General features: G+C 39.7%; 1 protein-coding gene across 2 annotated transcripts; it reads right to left on the bottom strand.

The window, feature by feature from the left end:
* Positions 1-8,156: 8,156 nt before the first annotated feature.
* On the bottom strand, positions 8,157-13,542 carry LOC108278029 (cytochrome P450 7A1). Of its 2 annotated transcripts, XM_017491151.3 has the most exons (8): positions 13,425-13,542; positions 13,159-13,242; positions 12,890-13,076; positions 11,315-11,555; positions 10,570-11,174; positions 9,736-9,866; positions 9,446-9,624; positions 8,157-9,023 (listed from the first exon to the last, which is right to left on the bottom strand). In XM_017491151.3, exons 3-8 carry the CDS (start codon positions 12,970-12,972, stop codon positions 8,724-8,726), a joined length of 1,539 nt encoding a protein of 512 aa, XP_017346640.1. In that variant the 5' UTR covers positions 12,973-13,076; positions 13,159-13,242; positions 13,425-13,542; the 3' UTR covers positions 8,157-8,723. The 2 variants fall into 2 exon arrangements, with proteins under 2 accessions (XP_017346640.1, XP_053543259.1); XM_053687284.1 differs by lacking the exons at positions 13,159-13,242; positions 13,425-13,542 and having other exon boundaries at positions 12,890-13,097.
* Between the last annotated feature and the right edge of the window lie 9,597 nt (positions 13,543-23,139).

Here is a 23,139-nt window from a genome sequence, read left to right as displayed (position 1 = left end):
AGCCTGAGATTAGCTTTTTACTTCTGGTGATTTGTATTTAGGTTTCAACATCCGTAAACGTTGTGTTCATTTGTGTTTGTGAAGATTATCTTGAAAAAAACGTGTAAGAATCATAAACTTTTGTTGGTCACAGAGTTTATCTTCTGAAATAATCTAAAATCCAGTTTAAGAATCCTATTGGCTTTTTGTAGAGGGATCCAGGGTGATGCTAACACGTCATCCCTGTAGTACTGTTAGAGACACTAACACCATTACTTTGGTCCACATTTAAAGGCTAGTCCTGTTTGTTTTGTATTAAAATATTACTTGAATGAATTCGCGATCGTTTTTATTTTTTTAAATTTTTTTTTTTATTGCCATAATCATAAGGGTCGAGTTTGTTTTATTAACCATAAAGCAACACAAACAAAGCCAAGGGTGCCAATACTTTACTCTTAATGATTAGAAACAATGTAGAATTTGTTAGATGACTTTAAAATCCAGCAAAAACAAGAACAGTTTTCCTCCACCAACACGTCTAGTCCTTGTTACTAATCTGTATGCCAGCAAGGAGGCTACTGAAGAAAAACTATCTCAGACATTTGATCTTGCTGTGACCTTGACCATGTGTGGATCAATTCCTCAATCTGATCAGTTCATCTGCATGTTACGATGATCATTCCATATAAATCCTACAAACATTCACCCATTCTGGAGATATCGTTCAACCCCTCATTTAGAGTTTAAAGTTTAATGTTGTGGAGTCAGTTCCTGTTCTCGCTTACTTTATAGCAGCTATAACAGTCGTTCCCTCAGCATTATTTATTCTCTCCAAACAACACAACTTGTTAAACCGTGTTACCAAGAAACCGCAAAGAAGCGTAAACTCCTCTGTCCTGGAGATGTCGGAAAACTTCCTTCCATCAATGTTACATAAACATCTCCTTATAAATCAACAACGACGTGTTTTTAACCTGTTCATGTGAATCGCCCACTGTACACGCTCCTGCCAATCTGCTGTTACTATAGAAACTATAATGTAGTCTAACGAGCGCATTAATATAAACCTGTGATTTGAATGGCTCTTATAGAAAATTAATCAAGACCTTCCGACCAATCAGAAGCCAGGATTCAGCAGCACTGTGTTGTAAATATACAGTACATAGGATATAAGAGAATCTTATCAAAGCTCATAACATGAAGCATCTTACTATTTTTTTTTAAAAAATGGTCACAGTATGTTGTCATGGTGATATATCGTCACAGCCCTCCTGTCTCGCTGTTGTAAAGCGTTTTCAGACGAGCACTCGCAGTACATGAGAATTATCAAAATAACACTCTCTCACTGCGAGTGCACTTATGGCGGGTTTTTTCTTTCCACTCTGGACTGGTTTCACCTCCATGATAAAGAGCTCATGGTTTATCCGCTGAGCCTGCACACGTTTACAGAATATAAATCATAAAGCTATTATCTCAGTGCTGCATCGCTTTATTGCTCAGCCTGTGTAGTGGAACTCTGTTTAATTTTTACGATCGGATCATCCTGACGTAAAAGCTCGAGATTTTCAGCCTTGATCTTACAGTTTGACGTAAACAAGTTAACGTTCATTTATGTTATTCATCCGCGTTATCATTACCCTATACAGATTTATGGATACATGCATGGTTATAAAAAGTCTACACACCCCTGTTAAAATGGCAGGTTTTTGTCCAAGTTAAATCATGTCAGAACCTTTTTCAGTGCGGCCTATAAACATCAAGTGAGAAACACTCACTGTGTTCAGAATCAACCAATCACATTCACACTCATGTTAAATGCTAATTACTGTACACCTGTCATCAATTAAAGCGATCGATTAACCCCCAAAAGTCCAGCTGTTCCGATAGGAATGTCAGTTCCTGACATGTTATGGGTAACATCCAACTGGAAAAGCCACGGGAGACCTGAAGAGGGTTGTGTACCGGAGACGCCCAGACAATCTGACAGAGTTAGAAAGCTTTTACAAGGAAGAATGGCAAAATATTGCAGTGAAGACGAGATGCTCTAAACTGATGGACTCTTTCCCAAGACTGAATGCTGTGATAAAATCTAAAGCTGCTTCAGCTGAGTATTAGTTTAAGGGTGTGTACACTTATGCAACCAGGTTATTGTACCTTTATTATTATTATTATTATTATTATTATTATTATTGTTATTGTTATTATTATTGTTGTTCGTTTTCCCTTAAAATATTCTTATTGTTTTTCACTTTAATAGTTTAAAAGTTTACAATAAAGGTAGAAACAGTTTGATATGATTCACCTTAGCTCAAAGTAGCCTGTTAGCATAAAATACCGGTCATAATTACACAGTAAAGTAGTGTAGTGACCTAGCCAGACAGATTCTTTTTATTTTATTAAGTTAGCACAAGTACGCTAGCAGGCTAGCTAGCATTAGGTTAACTATTACACAAACTATTTAGATCTAATAACCAGTTTTGCTAGTAAGCTGGTTAACTTCTAAAGTCTAACGTTCAAATTTTCCAGAGAAAAGTCTGAGGTGATTGGCTAATAAGGTATAACTTAAGCCCCGCCCTCACTGACCCAGAAACATCTTTAACTTTATACTGTTATATTTCTGTCCAATATTTTATCTGGAAGCATTTCATTTTATTCAGATATGTTTTTGGCAGAATATGATTCTCATATCGGAAAGATTTTTATTCATAAAGATTTTTATTAATAATTAATTAATAAGTATTAACGTTGCCTTTATGAGGCTGTGAGTAAATAAATGTATTCTGAATGCTACATGCTAATCAGTTTCAGCTCCAGAACTCTTTTACGGGTTTTATATTCTGTCGCGATGAAACACTGCCACCTGCTGGTGGGTTCCAGGTAGAAGTGAAATGGATCACAATGCACACACGTTTATCCAAAAATCTTAAAGGAGCAATATAAACTTTAATGTATGAGAGTTATTTGTATGTGCCCTGTGATGGACTGGCACCCTGTCCAGGGTGTACCCCGCCTTGTGCCCCATGCTCCCTGGGATAGACTCCAGGTTCCCCCGTGACCCTGAAAAGGATGAGCGGTATAGAAGATGGATGGATGGATGGATGGAGTTATTTGTATTTGTTTATTGACAGGAATGCACTTCATGCCTGTTTATAATTCAGGACCAAAAGAGAGACACATTACACCTGAATATATGCGCTCATATTTATAGACTTATATCGTTTAAATTTGGATTTAAAATGTATGTATCTACTCTGGCCTAAATCCTTTTATTTTTTTTAGATTCATTATTAACTTTTTACAATGAATTATTTAATTCTAACAATTTAGTTTATAATTTTAATTCATTAATTATTTGTAATGTAAATCACTACAAATGTGCTGCTTTATATTAAATATTCTTTAATAATAATTATATATATATATATATATATATATATATATATATATATATATATATATATATATATATATATATAAATAAATAAAATCTCTTAAAACAGAAAAGTGAAAATGAAGAGAGTTCAGCATTAGCTTTTGTAGTGAGCATGTTTATGACTCGCTGATGTAACAGCCACTGGAAGCACCACAGCTTCCAGAGAAAAGTTTATCCTTTGTCAGCTGTGTGTGTGTGTGTGTGAGAGAGAGAGAGAGACAGAGAGAGACAGAGAGAGAGAGAGAAGCTGAACTTTTGTCCAATACTCCCGATTTCTAACAAAGCTCTGTGTAATAGCTGAATATTTCATTTGAAATCAGGAGTTCCTCACGATGGGGCTGGAGGGTGATGACTCGTCCAGCTGTTCCAGTGTCACAGTCAGTCATGGTTTATGATTGGACAATCACCTCACCAGTGACCTTCTTCAAAATACAAATGAATGCATTTTTGTTTATCATCTACCGGAGTGTTTCGTGTTTGTTTGTGTGTTTGTGTACACAGAGGGAGTGTCAGGTGAACCTGAGTGTCAGGTGAACTCTCTCCACGTCACTGTCACAAATAGGAGGAAAAAAATTGTTTCGTTTTTTTCAACCTCACATACAGGCAGACATCATTTTCTAAATTGCCTAAATAATCTCTTATTACAATACTAACTACATCAGCACAATATCTCTTTAGAAAAAATCCTAATATTGCTTGGAATAGTGTTTGTTTTGTTGTTGTTGTTGTTGTTGTTGTTTGCCCTGGCTGTATTTGTAATTTAATCATTTAAAATAACAACATGGAGGGCTCCCTAAATGTACTGTATGTGAATCTGGATATTTGTCTGCTAAGTGATGTATTCTTCTTCTTCTTCTTCTTCTTCTTCTTCTTCTTCTTATTATTATTATTATTATTATTATTATTATGCTTATGATTATAACTGTACAGTCGATAACGCTGCCCTTCAGCATATTTAAATTGATGATAGTAATAATGCTAAAGTTTGTCAAGACTGACAGATTCATGATTTATTATTGAAAGCCGGATTCAGAAAGGATCACTTGAGTACATCAGACATGCGATAATATAAAGTAATAATGATGAAATAAATAACTAAACAGCAGGGCACCAGGAATTCTCCCGCCGCTCCCGCTGGCCAGTCCAGACCTGCCCCGGTGTGTTCTGCGCAGTTAAACTCGTGGGTGTTGTGGGGTCACAGCAGTTCGACTTTTGCGTTTCCTTCAGTAACCCTCTCTGTGTGTGCTGAACTTGACTAACCCCACACTCATGGCCTGTTTATCTTTCAGGCCCCAATCAATACCGACAACAGGATTTACAGACAAAGTCAATAACAGGATTGACAAAGTCCACCATTTCATTTCATTTTTTGGTGTTTGTTCCTTCTTGCTTCTCGGCACTGATGTTGTTGTAGGTTTTTTTTTGTGGTTTTTTTTGGAGTGTGTTCCACATCGTTGCCCCTGGTTCACCCCAAACCCACAAAGGAGTATTCCCTGCGCTGACTCACTCGTGTAGTGGGAAGGGTTGCGCTGTTGTAGGCTCATGATCACTTAGCACGTGATTTTGCTCGCGTATTCAGATCGTTCGCACACATTTGTACAGTCAGAGTATCTCAACGCTGCGTTCACTACGCGGCTCGTCAGAGTCATATCATCCCAGTCCTTCGGGTTTCGAAGTCGAATAAATGTAAACAGGGTTCGTATGGTCATGAAAAAACGACTGGAAAAGTCGTGGAATTTTAATTGGAAAAACAAATAAACCAAGAAAGTTTGGGAAAAGTCATGGAATTTGCTTCACAAAGACCTGTATAATAGAATATATGTTTCACTGTTAATATTGGATAAACGATATTGGATAAACGACCCCCCCCACCCCCACCCCCAGGTGTCTGCATTGTATTTTGATGCTCGTCTGTATGTCCTTGTCAGGTCTGTGCTCTAAAGGTTGAAGGAATATTTCAACTAAAAATTAAATCTGTTATCATTTATTCACCCTCATGTCATTCCAACCCAAATACGGTCACTTCTCATCACATACAAGAAGATATTTTATCTAAGATATGGAGTTTTCCAGTCTTTTACAGCTCTCATCGAGATTAACGCTTCTTGAGGTTGATAAACCTACAGAATGCCTACAGTTTGCAGGTAAGAGGTTTTACTTTGTTCATTTCTGACGCGGTGCTGATTTGTCGTCACGCCGTGAACGGGGAAGGAACTGGAACTTGAGAAAATACCCCGAGTTTACTTCTTAGTTGCGGTGGCAATTCATGTCACGAAAGACGCGTTCCCTCATTTAATCTGTCAAGAAAGAAGGGGCTCACTAAGTTGTGCAAAAATAGTAACAGCGCCATCAATAGCACATAATGCAAACAATGTTTATTTTTAATAACCTTTCTCTAAATATCCATCCATCCTCTATACCGCTTATGCTTTTCAAGGTCAGGGGAAACCTGGAGCCTATCCCAGGGAACACACAAGGCGGGGTACACCTGGACAATCCATCGCAGGGCACAATCACACACACACTCACACACCCATTCACACACTACGGACACTTTGGACATGCCAATCAGCCTACCATGCATGTGTTTGGACTGGGGGAGGAAACCGGAGTACCCGGAGGAAACCCCCGCAGCACGGGGAGAACACGCACACTCCACACACACAGGGCCACGGTGGGAGTCGAACCCTGGAGGTGTGAGGCGAACGTGCTGACCACTAAGCCACCGTGCGCCCTTTCTCTAAATATACTTTATTTAAAAGAACCTGTTTGCACTGTTTGCTACAGCATAGATGGCGCTGTTACTATTTTTGCACATCTACATTTAATAAATAAATAACTTTGCACAAAAGTTTTTTTAAATCGTAACCGAGAAACTTGAAAATCATGAAGTTGAAAAAAATCTAGATTTTTAAATTTTTTATTTAATTTATTATTTTTTTTAAACCAATATTGCCTGGCCCTACATGAGAATTAAAAAAAATGTAAACACTAACACTATAATAGGGAACCTGGTTATTGTTAGTACTCAATACCGCTCTAGAATAGTACACAAGTGTGCGATTGTATTTGTCGTTGCTGAACTACACTACTGCGGCGCGTCAGGATAATAAAAAAATAAAAATAAAAGAGCTGTTAGAAGGCTGTATAAAAACTCTACACGGCTCTTGTCCTTGACTGTAAATAAACCGCCAAACACCAGTTTAATGAGCAAACTGTGTGTAAAGATAAAGCAAGTCCGCTTGTAAAGAAGATGGCTGATTAAAGTGTGTTGTGTGTTAACGCACGATAATCGACACGTACCAAAATAATGTGTTCAGTCCAAATAAAATGCTATCGATCCATTCTTAATATCATGGAGAATTCTTGCATTAAGTTGTTATCAGTGATTCCACACAATAGTTCACATCACTATGCACGTGTAAATGAATCAGAATCTCATGATTCATCGAACCTTTATAGTCCTTATTCTTTGATCAAGCCCATAGTCGTTTATTAAGTGTGCTTGTGAAGCTGGAGCAGGTTCGCTCACATCTGCAGTGTGTTGGCAGGTTTATTGTGCAAAGGGGAAAGGTCATGGAAGTACACGTGCACTTACACGTCGGAATGCATGGTGGCTGGTTTGCGTTCCGCAATGCAAACTGGTTTGGGGTTAAAAAGTGTCACAGTTGAATGAATTGAAAAAGTATATCGTTTTCTGACTTAATTTTTTTTTCTCCAGCTAAAGTGGTTTCTGAGTGAAAACGTGTCCCGGCTGCGTGAGGATCAGATCGGTGTCGGTGTCGGTGTCAGTCTGCTATCTGGGATCATCTTAAAACGTAATCAGTTTGGATAACTTGCTGATAAGAGCACTCGCACCAGCTCACCACTCGCTACATTCCGAGACAGAAGTGGTGTGTGTTTGAGTGAAAAGTCACACATAGTAGTGTCAGAAAATACAATAAAAATCTTTGTCTGACTTTGCTCATTCTAACTCATTACCTAGTGTGATCAGTGCTGGATAAAGTGCTCAGCGACGGACTGTTTACTTTGGAAATGAGATGTTTACCGTACTTTATTGACAATATACAGTGACACCATTTTTGCAGTTTGAATACATGTTGTTTTTTGGTACTTTGTTTGTACCAGAAGCAGTTTGGTTATATTAGTTGGTTGCTCCTGTGTGCCGCTCGTGATAAAGTTGCTATAGTGTTTAAACAGTATGTGTGATATACCCCAGAACGAGCGTGTACAGAGCAGTATCAGAACACGGTCGTTAAAAAGTGCCGTGGATTGCACCGTGACTCGCGGGCAAAGTGTAAGATTGTAAAAGACCTGAAAGTTTGGATGAATAGAATTGAATAGAAAAGAATAAATGATGATGAAATGGTAATACTCACTCTGAGTCTGCTCTCAGTAAGGTTACTGAGTTCATCCACGCACTTATTCAATGAAACCAAAGGGTCACACAGTTAAGGATGTCGGTGCAACACGTGAGTCTCTAAAACTGTGCATTATTCCTGGACAAACATAGACAACATAAACAATTTCCTAAACCTACACGATTCTGAGAAACAGTGCAATGTGTTGTACTTGTGTAACTTATTATTATTATTATTATTATTATTATTATTATTATTATTATTAAACAGGCCGACCTACTAACAAGCTTCACAGTAAGTAAACAAATTAAACTGAATGATTAGTGTACTGTAGAACCAGCAGTTTAAAAAAGAAAAGATATTTCAAGACAAGAACAAGCATGTTGTGGTATAAAAAAAAAGAGTTTTAATTGAATTCTCAGTACAGCAAGTGTGAAAACGAATCTGCTGGGAGTACGTTATCATGTTAGAATTTCTCATGATATACAGCACTAGTCATTCATTAAGTAGAGAACCTCTTGGCACAAGCAGTAAATATTACTGATAACAGTCAGCAGAGACATCTTAAACAGCATTAAAGTGGCATCGTGATCAGATGTGATCAGACTGGAAATCAGCACAAATATGAAATCATTTAAAACCTACACTTCATTGCTGTGGCAGTGGAACGTTAATAAGGCCATGGTTCTGATCATATCGTGGCGTAGAATGTTTACTACTGGTTTGGACACAAAAACATGTCGAGTTCATACAAATTTGATAGAAATGATAGGCGTAGGTTCAACATGTATATTCATCACGTATATTACGTAAAATTATCGCAATATATTTACGTATATTACGTAAAATTATCTACCAAAAAGGACAGATTTCGAGTTTTCCAGTGAAAATGTCTCTTAGTAACAAAAATATACACTATTTACAATAAATACAAACAGAATGTGAAGTTCCTATTGCTTTTTGAGCCGGTATTTAAAGTCGACGTCGTATTTGGGCTGTAAAATGCCGAGGCCGGCGCGTGACTGATCCAAAGGAGGAACTTTGACTTCGGAATCCAGAAGCTCCATTTCGAAGTAGGACAGCACCAGAGACAGGAACTGTTTGATCTCATGAATGGCGAAAAATCGTCCGGGACATTTGGTGACCCCGGAGCCGAACGGCATGTAGTAGTACCGCAGTTTACGTCCTCCTCGGTAAAAGCTCGTCTTCTCCTGTCCGTTTTCGTCCAAGAACCTGTTGTACTTGTAAGTCTGCAAGGAAAGAGGATTAACATCGTTTAAACGTCGCATGGATGTACGTTTATCAGTCGATGGTATCATTTACATTTATAGTATTTGGCAGACGCCCTCATGCAGAACGACTTGCATTTATCTCGTTCATACATCTGAGCAACTCAGGGTTAACTCAAAGGTCCAACAGTGGCAACACGACCAACACGACCTGAGCAGTAGACCAACACCTTTAACCACTGAGCCACCAATGTACACCAATCACGTGTAGCTTATGTGTGTGAAAATGCAGTTTTATTTTTATGCACATGGATGTCTAGGAAACGATAATAAAACCATCAAAACAATAACAAATGTGCTACTGTAAGTACTGGACTGATAAAGCGCTCTGCATTCAGGATAATGTGAAAATGAGAAGGTGTAGAAGGTCGCTCTGCACCCACCAGAGGATCTTCGTAGATCTCAGGATCGAAATGGAGCATCTGTGGATACAGCGCTATGACGTCGTCTTTGCGGATCTGGTACGATTCCTTGTTGTCCAGCTGGAGCAAGAAATCTCCTTTAGCCACCCTCACATTCAGAGAGGCGCTGGAGAGCCTCATCGCTTCCTTAATTACACTGTCTGAGGGTGGAGAGACCAGACGTAGTTCATTACACACATTTCAACATAATAATATGTAGAATTAATTGTAGGATTGTTTGTTGTTATTGTTGTTGTTGTTGTTGACAGTACCAAGAACTGGCATGTTGTCTAACTGTTCCCTGGTTAGGATGAGCTGAGGATCTTTGGGATCGACTTTCTGGTTGGAACTCTCAAACACCTTTTTGACTTCCTCTGTAGCTGCTTTCAGTGCTGCTGGACATCTAAAAAAAGAAATTCAACAGAATCAAATGAAAAATTTGTGTCTTTAATCTTGACTGATTAAGTTCTTCAGTGGAAAGAGTGAAGGAACATCTTCAACATTATCAGTTCTTTCCTTTACTTCGACCAGACTGTAGAACCTGGATAACTAAAAATGCTCATACTTTTAAGGGACACCTTTTGTTGTTGGGTTCTAGGTCGAACTGTTACGGGCTTTTCTAGAGCGGAAAGTCATGATTCATTTATTGAACATGTGAGAATGTTATCAGGAAGGAGTTACACGAGTGCTGAGTACATGAATGTGATAGCTGAAGGGAGGAAACAAGTTGAACGTTGTTAAGATGCAACCATACACTTGATGATGACGTATTTGCACTATCTGGGATACCACTAAATGATTACAGCCATGGATAAGACCTTCACTGTATAACCAGGTACAGTAGAGACCTTTGCCAAGAGCAATCAATTAACCTTGACTGCTGTCAGAAGAATCTACTCTGCTTAGCAATAACTGAAGGGAGTAACCGACGATTTCAAGGATGTCGTTTTAATAAAACCTGGATGAGACCTTCACCTGTAGATCGAGCTACAGCAAAGATCACTGCCAAGTTCCTTGATTTCAAATAACCCTGATTGCTATCAGCAGTGTCTGCTGTGCTTGGAGGGAATGACTACTGTGTTAATAAGCTCATGCAGAAATGTTACCTGATCAGGTAAAAGAGAGTCCAGAAAGTTGCAGGTAAGGTGTTGGCTTGTGAAGCCCACAGGATAGCGACATGAGTCCTGGCTTTGCTCAGCTCGTTGAAGGTAGATAGTGAGTCGTTGAGCTGCATTCGCAGCAATATGAGGTCGGATATCTTGATGCGCTTGCTGAGGTGCTCGTGCAGCATGGTTTTGGCGAGGTTCTCTCGTGCACTGTGGCCACTCTTGAATACGTGGATGGGGAGGCCTGCGACGAGCGCAGGGAAAATCTTGTCGAACTCCTTGTAGTTCTCGAGGGCATTGAGGACGAGGGCTTTCTGGGCTTGCTGACATGCAGCAGTCTTGTCTCCATCCAGCTCCTGTCCAAACAGTGTGAGGTAGCCGGACTCGAACATGACTTTGTAGCAGAACGCGAAGATGCCGTCCACTTCCCATTCAGAGCTGCTGGATTTGAGCATGTTGGACTGCAGCATGACACTTTGCAAGTTCTCCATCATGTTTTCAATGAGAGACGGAAGAGCATCACCTTGCAAAGTCTTCAGAAATGTCTGGTGAAGGTTCTCTGTCGTGTAGCCGTGACTCGGGTCCATGCTTTCATGACCAAATGCCTGTGGGAACAGATCATCAGATTAGATAAAGTTTAATTCTTCTCTACATTTTGCAAGCAAATTTTTTTATTTGTTGTTATGACTGAACATGACCGTTCTATCAGGCTTACTTTCCATGGGAATTTTTTTTTTTTTTTTACCTTGACAGATGCTGCGAAGTGAAATTTCTTCCAGTCTAGATGCCTCCCTTGGCGGATGACTGAGTGATAAGAGAACGGGTCGCAGAGGAAGTGGACGTATCGGCCAGCAATCTTACATGTGAAAATGTGACCGTATTTCTTCTGCCTGCTACGGAGGAATTCCAGTGGGTTGGCGCCGAACTGAAGCGCACAACCCACGTAGGGGATCCAGCCATTTTCTACTGGAGGTTCCCCTGGCTGTCTGAAACACAACAAACAAACTGAAATTAGCTAACGCCTTGGGCAAACCAAGCTTTTGGTGACCAAACAGTGAAACGTGAGTGGGGAAATGGACTGCGGCCACCAACAACAGTAACAGTGAAGAGACATCCTGAGACCAATATAAAGTACAAGACTGCAAACTTTCTCTGATGCTCTTGCAAAGAAAAATTGTTCTGAAACTGATTGTTCAGTTTCACATCAAAACTCGATCCAGACCACATTTCTGTCCCGATCTCCATGAAGATCACACACTCAACTTGCAATTTTATAACACTACGAGCATCTTCTCCCAACGTTCTCCTAACACCCTTCCATCAAGTTATTAAAGGGTCCATGTTAAAGGGTGTGGAAAAATAAGGCAGGATCTTATAAGAAGTGTTGAAAGTTCAAATCTGATGTCTGTCAGAACCTCTCATTCTGAGCCACCACATGTTTCATTACCACAGATTTGGGCAAACAGGTTCATGGTCCACTGGTGTTAAACAGATTAGATGTATTGGCTGTAAAGCCAGGTATCCTGGTCTCTCAGCGCATCGTGGCATCACTTGATATTTCACCACTTTTTTTTCTAAATTTACATGAGTAATATAAATATGAACGCAGGGTATAGAAGATGCACAAAAAACCCACATTTCTAATTGTTCAATAGAGAATGCGCCACATAATAATTCCTATTGGGACGGGAAAATTGTTATAAAAGTTTATTTTAATAACTTCTGCATTATCGAGTCAGGAACACTTTTTAGATTTTTCTAAAATGACTTTTACAACCATGTCAGCAAAGAAAGCAAAATATCGTCCAGAAGAACTGGGTTTTTAAAAATGCTCAGAAAAATCTACCAGCCGATTTCCTCATAAAGCTGCGCAAAGTTTACCTGCATGTTTAAAAAGCAAAGAGGTGCCTCACCAAATACTGACTTTGTTTAGTTTTCTGATCTCTATAGTATTTTTTTTTTAAGTAAAAATGGTTAATTTCTTTATTTTTGAAGGCATTTTTGCTTTACAGCATTTCTGTGCACTTTTCCACTCTCGTCCCTCTCATCCCTCAGCCATCCAAAAAAAAAGAAGAAAAAGAAGAGCAAGAGAACAACATGGAACATTGTGAAATGATAAAAATACGAATTCACTTTCATCTGTTTAGGAAGTGAGAATGCTAACCGCTTGAATTACATATAAAGCATTTTCTTAATTTCAGATTACACCTCTCGCCAAACTTGTTGCAAACCCATCTTGCGTCATCATCATCAGCACTGTATCTAGCACACAATGTTAAATATCTGGAATCTCAGACTTTGTGAATTATTATGTATTTACCTCCTACGGATTCCCAGAATAAGCCACAGGCAGCAGCAGAGTCCCACCACAACGGCCCAGATGAGGGCAACACTTATGACCATGTCTGCAGCTGTGTTTTCTTGGATGTGAGGCTACAGACTGCTCTGTACTCTCCTTCTGCTTTTATACACTCCAGTGTGAGCCACACACTTTGACGTCATCTATGCTGTAAGCAAGGAACCGTTCATGGGCTGCTGAAATATTCGAACCTGTACATATGTTCAGGTCTCTAGGAAACCGGTACATACCTCTAAGAAATCAGTGTGTGGCCTTGAACGGAGTCCATGGACACCTCCACCTGAGGGTTAACAGTCTGCACTTTGGTAACACTGCTGCGTTGAGAAATAGGTTGTTCAAGGTTGTTTTTTTTTTTTTTTTTTTTTTAAATCTACATGCTGCCCAATGATCAAAGCGTTATTTTTGAAAAGAAACCCAGAATGCTTGAATTAAATGTATGCATGAATACCATTAAAAAAAACAACAACAAGAAGTAGATCCTTAGCACATACAATACCTGATTTCCAGTAATTTCCAATATTCTTCTGTTTCCAAGGAAAAAGAAAAAATAAGCTGCATAAGTTGCATAAGCTGTCCAGGGTTTTCACCAGCACTCTGACAAAGAGGAGTATTGATCCTTGAGAGAGAGAGAGAGAGAGAGAGAGAGAGAGAGAGAGAGAGAGAGAGAGAGTGAGACAGAGAGAAAGAGCGAGAGAGAGAGCGAGAGACAGTGAGAGAGAGAGAAAGATCGAGAGAGAGAGAGAGAGAGACAGAGAGAGAGAGAGAGAGAGACAGAGAAAGATCGAGAGAGAGAGAGAGTGAGAGCGAGAGACAGTGAGAGAGAGAGAGAGAGAGAGAGAAAGATCGAGAGAGAGAGACAGAGAGAGAGAGCGAGAGAGAGAGAGAGAGAGAGAGAGAGAGAGAGAGAGAGCGAGAGAGAGAGAGAGAGAGCGAGAGAGAGAGAGAGAGACACAGAGAGAGAGAGCGAGAGAGAGAGAGAGAGAGAGAGCGAGAGACAGTGAGAGAGAGAAAGAGAGAGCGAGAGAGAGAGAAATGTATGTTAAATACAAATATGACCCTAATGATATGCTCTTCGAAAGAAGTTTACATTCTTAAAGATGTCAAAAGAGGTGCTCTAGAGCAGTGGTTCTCAACCTTCTGTGAGCTCTGGACCTGTAGGATATTTCGAACAATCCACAAGGACCCCCTCACTCCTACAGGCTATATATTCAACAGTCATTTCTATACATGTTGCTTTATTTCATTAATATTTAATGTTAATATTAACAGTGGACATTTAAAATTGAATCAAAACATTTCAAGATTTTTTAAAAACGTTTTATTGTTGGTGTGACATTTAATTTGACTCTCTGAATGATCTTTTGTTTATTTTATCTGTCAATGCGACACTAGAACTTGTCTACCGCTCGTAAGTTTGTGCAAATGATCATTTCATTTGTAAATAACAATAATAGCAAATTGGTTCATTTTAAATGAACACCTATCCAACATCTGTCTCCACAACTACTGGTATCTATCTATCTATCTATCTATCTATCTATCTATCTATCTATCTATCTATCTATGTCTGTCTGACAACATATAACGATTGATACTCTATTTATCTTTCAGACTTCCTTTCCCAAGCCAATATCAAATTTGGTCATGACCTTTACTTATCTAGCTCTCTCTGTTACCTCTCTGAAATCCTGTACATCTTCTTATTTGATTTCACAGAATTCCCTGTCCCTATTCTGACAGAATAAGCTTTCTGTTCCTAGTTACAGGTGCAATCAAAATTATTCACCCCCCAGTGTAAATCAGGTTTATTGTCAAAATGTACAGGCTTTCAACTGTTTGCGATGAACAAATCAAACAAAAGCAATTGAAATAGGTCAAGACAACGAACGCTTCAAGTGGTTTTGCCCAAATCCAACTGAAAATGCAACTTATAATGATTTCTCCAGTTTCTAAATTATTCACCCCCTTCATGGCGAGCATCTCTAGTACTTAGTAGAGCTCCTTTTGCGGTTATGACCTGCTGAAAACGAGATGCAGAGCTTCTGGCAGCGTTCCTGAAGAATCTTCTCTCGTTCCTCATGAGCACTGGCCTCCAGGTCAGTAATATTCTTGGGTTTGCACGCTGCAACCGCCTTCTTCAAATCCCACCAGAGATTTTCTATGGTGTTCAAGTCAGGTGACTGTGACGGCCCTGTAGAATCTTCCAAAACTTCTTCTGCAACCAAGCCTTGGTGGAATTTGAGGTATGCTTGGGATCATTGTCCTGTTTGAAGGTCCAATGACACCCAAGCTTCAGCTTCCTCACAGACGGCATGAGGTTTTCTCCTATGATTTCCTGATGCTTTAATGAATCCATCTCTCCTTCCACACGCTGCAGGTCTCCAGTGCCAGAGGATGCAAAGCAGCCGCAGAGCATCACCGAGCCTCCACCATGCTCGACTGTGGACAGAGTGTTCTTTCTTCATTCTTCTTCCTCCAGACGTACCGCTGATCCATCGTGCCGAAAAGTTCCAGTTTTGTTTCATCGCTCCACAGAACAGAATCCCCAAACTTCTGTGGATTATTTATATGATTTTGAGTGACTTTTCTTGTGCTTTTGGGTCAGTAGTGGTGAACGTCTTGGAGTTCTGACATGGAAACCTTCTGCGTTTAGTACGCACCTTACTGTGCTCACTGAAACCTCAGCGCCTGTTACACCAAGTCTTGCTGCAGGTCTTTTACAGTCACACGAGGGTTTTTCACAACCTGCCATTCAGGGGGGTGAATAATTTTGAAACTGGAGAAATCATTATAAGTTGCATTTTCAGTTGAATTTGGGCAAAACCACTTGAAACCTTCGTTGTGTTGACCTATTTCAATCGCTTTTGTTTGATTTGTTCATCGCAAACAGCTGAAAGCCTGTACATTTTGACAATAAACCTGACTTGCACTGGGGGGTGAATAATTTCGATTGCAACTGTAAGTCAAGCAATGATTTAACTCTTCCTCCTTTCTGTATATACTCTGTCTATATCAGCGTTAAACTAAGAAGATTTCACTGAACTCTGTGTGTGTGTGACTTCTTCCCAAGCTCAGTACGGAGAAGGTAACAGCTTGGGTCTGGGTCCGAGAATTTAATTCTGAGACTGGTATCAGGGAAATCTTAATAATAGTACATGACCAAAGTGAATGGTTTAGAGCTCCATCTTTTATCTTACATCTATTACAGAGTGGGGAGACATCGGGAAATATTCGGTGTATCTTCATCTTAGATAAACATAGATTATGTACCATCTTGAACTGTATCAAATTATGCCTTACATTAATTGAACAGTCGTGTATGTTCATGTATGACATTCTTCCCAAGTATCAGTATTTAAACCCATCTTTTCCCCAGGATTGTTTAACTAGTCATGCCTGTAACATTTAGCTTCTCTTTGTTTAATTTTTCACTTACATTTGCATTTATATTTACATTTACGCACTTATACAGAGCGACTTACATTTATCTCATTTATACTTCGGAGCAGTTGAGGATTAAGGACCTTGCTCAAGGTTCTACTGTCAGTTCAAATCTATGTGATGATTTGCGTATGCATTTTACAGTAGCAGGAGTTTCTATGTTTCTAGCAGTCCTACGAGCAGTTCTCTCTGAAGGTTGTCTCGTCCTTCCAGACCTCAACTTGACCTCCATCGCTCCTGTTAACTGCCATTTCTTAATTCCATTACAAACTGAGGAAACAGCTATCTGAAAACACTTTGGTATCTTTGTGTAGCTTTCTCCTGCTTTGTGTGCGACAATTAATTTCATTGTCAGAGTGCTAGGCAGCTGCTTAGAGGAGCCCATGGCTGCTGATTTTTGGGACAAGGAGGGGTCAGGGTATTTATAAAGCCTTGAAATTTGCATCACCTGGCCTTTCCTAACGATGACTGTGAACAAGCTATACGGTTAAAGAACTAATTAAGGTCTGAGACCTTGGTAAAAGTTATCTGAGAGTTCAGATCTCTTGGGGTGCCTAAACTTTTACATGGTGCTCCTTTCCTTTTTTTTTTTTACTCTACAATTTTACAAAAAAACTTGCTTTAACTTTATTCATCATCTATCACTTAGCTTTTCACAGTAACAGGAATTTTGACCAGGGGTGCCAAAACGTTTGCACGCCACTGTTAATCATTTTTACATGCCCCCCCCCCCCCCCCCCCCCCCCCCGCCCACACATAACACAAACATTATTTATTAATATCTTTATGGTCATCCAGAAAGAAATGCCTAAACTATTGTTAATTATAACAATATAATTAGATGTTTAATATAGCTAAATATATATTGACTGAAGGAGATAAATAAAAAAATAAAATAAAAAAGTAACTGGCCTTATATTTTGAGCGCCTCATGGGTTTAGACTGAAGTAACCTTCAGTGACGGTCACATTAGGATAAAAGGTTACTGTGAGTTAGTTTCTCTTCACTGCAACATCTCTGACCAAAACAAATCATACTCCAACATCTTCACAAATTACAAAATACATTTCGTAATGCTTAATTCAACAGACCTTTTCAGATAAATGCTCTGTCCCGAACCGCAGTGTTTAATAGTACGTTTTTAGTATTAGTGATTTATTATTTATATTATTTTATGATGTAAAACTTAAAAGAATGTGTCGTAAAGAAAGAAAGTCAACATGAATCATGCTGACATTGCAGTTCACGGTGATTAAAATACAGTGTTTTATGTTCATATTTTCTATGAACAGATGTTACGCTAGTCGTAACAGTTCACTATAGACAATGTTCGTTTGGTCCATCCCAAGTGTGTCCGTTAGTAAACAGAATTCGCTCGTAATTAATATACTGGAATGTACCAGATTAATAGCGTTGAGATATTTGCTAGCTGATGCTGTGAACAATGTTAGATGTACAATCCCCTCTGAAACTATTGGAACAGAAAGGCCAGTTTATTTGTTTATCTGCTGTACACTAAAGACATTATGCTTGAGATTAAAAGATGGAGATGAGACGAGAGTTTAGGATTTCAGTTTTTATTTTCTGGTGTTTACGTCTAGTTGTGTTGAAGAGCATAAAAACTTTTGTATCAGACCACACAATTTTTAGGTGAGCAAAAGTATAGGAACAGATCAGTCTTGAAGTAAATGAAAGTAAATAACACTTAATATTCGGTTGCATATCTCTTGCGTGCAGTAACTGCATCACTCCTGCGACTCACTGACACCAAACTGCTGGTTTCTTCTTCTGTGAAGCTTCTCCAGGTTTCTCCTGCAGCTTCTTTCAGTAGTTGTGTGTTTCGGGGGGTTTCTCCCTTCAGTCTCCTCTTCAGGAGGTGAGATGATCAGTTGGGTGAAGGTCTGGTGATGGACTTGTCCAGTCTAAAACCTTCCACTTTCCCCCTGATGAAGTACTGTGTTGAGGTGGAAGTGTGTTTTGGATCGTTCTCTTGCTGCATGATGAAGTTCCTCCTGATTCATTCGGACGCGTTTCACTGTAAATCTGCAGACAGGATGTTCCTGTAAACTTCTGAATTCATTCTGCTGCTCCGTCATGAGTTCATCATCAATAAAGATTAGTGAGAATGTTCCAGAAGCAGCCGTGCAAGCCCAAGCCTTGACACTACCTCCACCATGTTCCACAGATCAGCTTGTATGTTCTGGATCACGAGCAGATCCTTTCTTTCTCCACACTTTGGACTTTCCATCACTTTGGTAGAGGTTCCTCAGTTCCATAACTTTTGTGGATCATCTCAGTATTTATTTGTGAATTCCAGTCTGGCTTTCTTATTCTTACTGCTGATGAGTGATTTGCATCTTGTGGTTTTGGGAAATTGTGATTGTTTTTGTTTTTTTCTTCACAGCTCTCATATTGTTTCTGTCATCAGCTGCTGTTGTTTTCCTTGGCCAACCTATTCAGTGTCTGTTCTTCAGTACACCAGCATTTACTTTCTTTTTCAGCACATTCCAAATTATCGTATTGGCTGCATCCGATCTGATGATATTCGCTCTTTTCTCAGCTTCAAAATGGCTTGTTTTTCTCCCATAGACAGCTCTCTGATCTTCATGTGGGTTTATCCCTTTTAACAACAAATGCAGTCTTCACAGGTGAAACTGAAGACTAAAACCAAGGGTAGACATTCAGAGCTATTTATTGTGTAAACAATCAATCTAACAGGAAACACTGGGGTAACAAGAAACACCTGTGTCAGTCACATGTTCCAGTATTTTTGCTCACCTCCAAATTGGCTGGTCTGATACAAAATGTGCTGTGTTCTATGCCGTTTAACACGTGTACACAAAATACCAGGAAATAAAAGCTGAAATTCTAAACTCTCCTCATATTCATCTTTTAATCTCAAATCAAATGTTTTCAGGCTACAGCGAAAAAAAAACCCCCAACTAATTAGCCTTGCTGTTCCAATAGTTTTGGACGGCACTGTATGCTAACATTTCCCCATCTCAATTTTTTCACTTTCACTTCATTGTCCTGCTGGAAAGTTAGCATAAATCACATAATAATAGCATACATTTGCACAAACCTAGCCTGCTAGCTAATAGTCGATCTGATGATATTCTTATTGTTTCGTTATGAGTTTCCAGATGAGGTTAGCGCTCTCATCTTACACATAACAGAGGACACGGTGAAGTTGCGCTTGTTAATTTCATTATACTTTCATATGAATTTTATATTTCTGATGCAGTGCATTATGGGAAATCGATGCGATCCCAGAGAATAAACATCATCACACCACATGGTCACTGATGCTCTGCTAAGACCTCAGCTGGAATTCTGAATTAGGAACATGGCCTCCGGATGTTTTCATTCTTACTTCCTCTAAAAGAATGTCAACCGTGATGATCTAATCCAGATGTGGAAATCACAACGGAGTAAGAATGCACAAGTTTCCAAATTGAGAAATTCTCCTCAGCTGATTTTCATACAGACTGAAATAACACAGCAACGCCTCGGTGTTGACTCTTATCATAAGCACGTCTCCAATCGCGGGCTTGCTGACGTCCGACAAGTTTCTCCTCATCGATAAGGGTGACTTGAAGGCCACCTTCATCAGCTTTAATAATTAACGCTGAACTGGCCGTGAGCTCGTTTGGCCTTGAGAGATGAGATAAAACCTGGATGTTGATGTTCAGCTCTACAAACCCACTGATTTTCTGTGGATAAACCTGGAAAAACATCAGGCAGGGCAAGTTTATTTGTATAGCATGTTTCCTAAAAAGAGGTCATTCAATGTGCTTTACATAAGAATAGATAATAATGAAAAGATAATAAACTAAAGTGATAAAAAAAAAATAAGAAGAAAAACTTTTGGTAAAAACAAGTGATGGAAAGATAAATAACAACAATAATAAATTCCTTTGTTCTCGTTCTACAAGTAAAATGAGATTCAGTGGAAGAAGAAATGAATTTCTTCTTTCATATTAAGTAAGTAAGTAAGTAATAATAATAATCATCATCATCATGATCAAGGATTCTTGCCAGTTCTTCAGTGGAAAAAGAAACTTATGGATGTCAGTCAGAAACTAGTTATGTGTGTGAAGACACCGGAGTGGAAATGATCCAGAATGTTAACATTTTCCTCAGATGTGATGCAAAATTACTGAGAAAAGCCACCGTGTTACTAAAATTTCACTTTAATTATGCTTCACATCAACCGCTAACTTCATTTCTGTTAGAGTGGCCTCAGAGCTTGTGAACTTGATCAAATGAATACCACAGAAGTGCACAAGTAGGCAATAAATATGACGACACGTCCGAGTTTAAGTGGATTTGGATGGATATAAATTGCACAAATGGAATCGTTAGATTGGACGTTATATTCAAGTTGTTTGGTTTACATTTTCCTCTAACATACATCGATCAGTCATAACATTAAATCCACTGACAGGTGAAGTGAATAACGTTGATGATCTGGTTACCGTGGCACCTGTCGAGGGGTGGGATTTATTTATTAGGCAGTAAGTGAACAATCAGTTCTCAGAGTTGACGTGTTGGAGGCAGGAAAAATGGGCGAGTGTACGGATCTGAGCGATTTGTGATGTCTCGACGTCTGGGTCAGAGCGTCTCCAGAACAGCAGGTGTTGTGGGGTGTTCCCGGTGTGTAGGGATTAGTACCTACTAAAAGCGCTCCAAGGAAGGAGAACCGGTGACCCGGAGACAGGGTCATGGACTCCCGAGACTCACTGATGTGTGTGAGGAGAGAAGGCTAGTGCGTCTGGTCCGATCCCACAGAAGATCTACTGCAGCACAAACTGCTGAAGAAGTTCATGCTGGTTCTGATAGAAAGGAGTCAGAACACGCAGAGCATCACAGCTTGCTGCGTGTGGAGCTGCGTAGCTGCAGAGCGGTCAGAGCGTCCATGCTGACCCCCTGAACACCTCCCAAATCTCCTACACTGGACACGTGATCATCAGAACTGGACCATGGAGCGATGGAAGAAGGTGTCCTGGTCTGATGGATCAGGTGTTCTTTTACATCATGTGGAGGCTGGGTGTGTGTGTGTGTGTGTGTGTGTGTGTGTGTGTGTGTGTGTGTGTGTGTGTGCGCGCGTCACTTATGTGAGGAAGAGATGGCACCAGGATGCACTATGTGAAGAAGGCGAGCTGGTGGAGGAAGTGTGATGATCTGGGTGATGTTCTTGGGTAATGCATTCATGTGGATGTCACTTTGACACGTAGCACCTACCTAAATACTGCTGCAGACCGAGTTCACCCCTTCATGGTAACGGTGTTCCCTAACGTCAGTGTCCTCTTTCAGCAGGGTAACGCTCCCTCACACACTGCACACACTGTTCAGGAACGGTTTGAGGAACATGACAAAGAGTTCTAGGTGTTGACTCGGCCGCCGAATTCCCCAGATCTCAATCCAATCCAGCGTCTGTGGGACGTTCTGGACAAACAAGTCTGATCCACGGCGGCCCGACCTCACAACTTACAGAACTTAAAAGATCTGCTGCTAACGTCTCGGTTCCAGATCCCACAGCACACCTTCAGAGGTCTTGTGGTCCTGTTTTGGAGGCACAAGGAGAGGAAGACCTACACAATATTAAGAAGGTGGTTGTAATGTTATGGCTGATCGATGTATTTAAAGACGACATGAAATGGAAATTCGAACCATTTTTTGGATGGTTTGCAGTGGGTGATTGTTCTTTTGGTACTTTTGTTATTCCATAATTAAATATCAGTTGTCATTTAAAGGCAGGAAAAGTTGCTGCATTTTAGTGGAACATTAGAGACAAATAAGAAATTTGTCTTTTAAGTGATTAGTACAGACGAAAGTGCTCAATCTGGTCAAGAACACGAGCCTGGTCAGTTTGGATTTCAGGTTGTCTTTGAGCTCAGTGTCGCTCACTACTGCGCTCTACACCTCTCTCTCCCCTGTACACTTGTATTGCGCAGTGTAAGGTAAGACTTTATAGATCTCCAGGTGGGATTTGTTACAGCAGCGTGGATTAAAATAACGATAACATGGATGCATAGATTATATAACATGGGTGGAACACACTCTATACATACTGTGATGGCCGAAAATACAAAAACCTAAACCAGTCTTCACTCAAAAACTCTTTATTTACTGAGAGATCTGTAAGCGCAAGACTTTATTACTCTATTACTAAGTAATATTTACAACCAACACCACACTATCTTGGGAGGAGAAATAATAATAGTTCAACTTCCACTCGTATCAGTGAGGCCTTGTGTGTGTGTGTGTGTGTGTGTGTGTGAGAAAGAGAGAGAGAGATTGAGAGAGAGAGAGAGAGAGAGAGAATCTTTATCATGAAGTAGTGATAACCAACATTTCAGTAGTAATCCCTGAGTTATAAACAGGGCATTTAAACGCATGCTGTTAGGAAACTCGGCTGCAGCATTCTCAGAGCAACGAACATTAAACAATTATATATAAATATAAAAACAATTCTTTGTCAGATCTGTTTAAGTGAAAAGTTCAATGTAATTTAAAAGATAGCTTTGATTTTTAGTTTTTGTGTGCAGAGTTACTTAAAAAGCAATGAGTGAGCCCAGAGCATTCCAGCAGTAAACTAGCATTGACCTTATTAGTGGGGTTATGTCGCATTCTGTAGCGATGATAATCTGAATATGATGACCGTTACATGATTATAATACAAAACTGGCTAATCTCCTTCTGTATTAGTGCATTTAAATGATGTAGTAAGTGAGCTAGCAAAACAAACAAACAACCAAAACAACCCA

Source organism: Ictalurus punctatus, chromosome 17, assembly GCF_001660625.3.
Source record: "Ictalurus punctatus breed USDA103 chromosome 17, Coco_2.0, whole genome shotgun sequence".
NCBI classification, from domain to species: Eukaryota; Metazoa; Chordata; class Actinopteri; order Siluriformes; family Ictaluridae; genus Ictalurus; species Ictalurus punctatus.
Note: the sequence above shows the minus strand (reverse complement) of the source record. Positions and strands in the feature narration are given on the sequence as shown.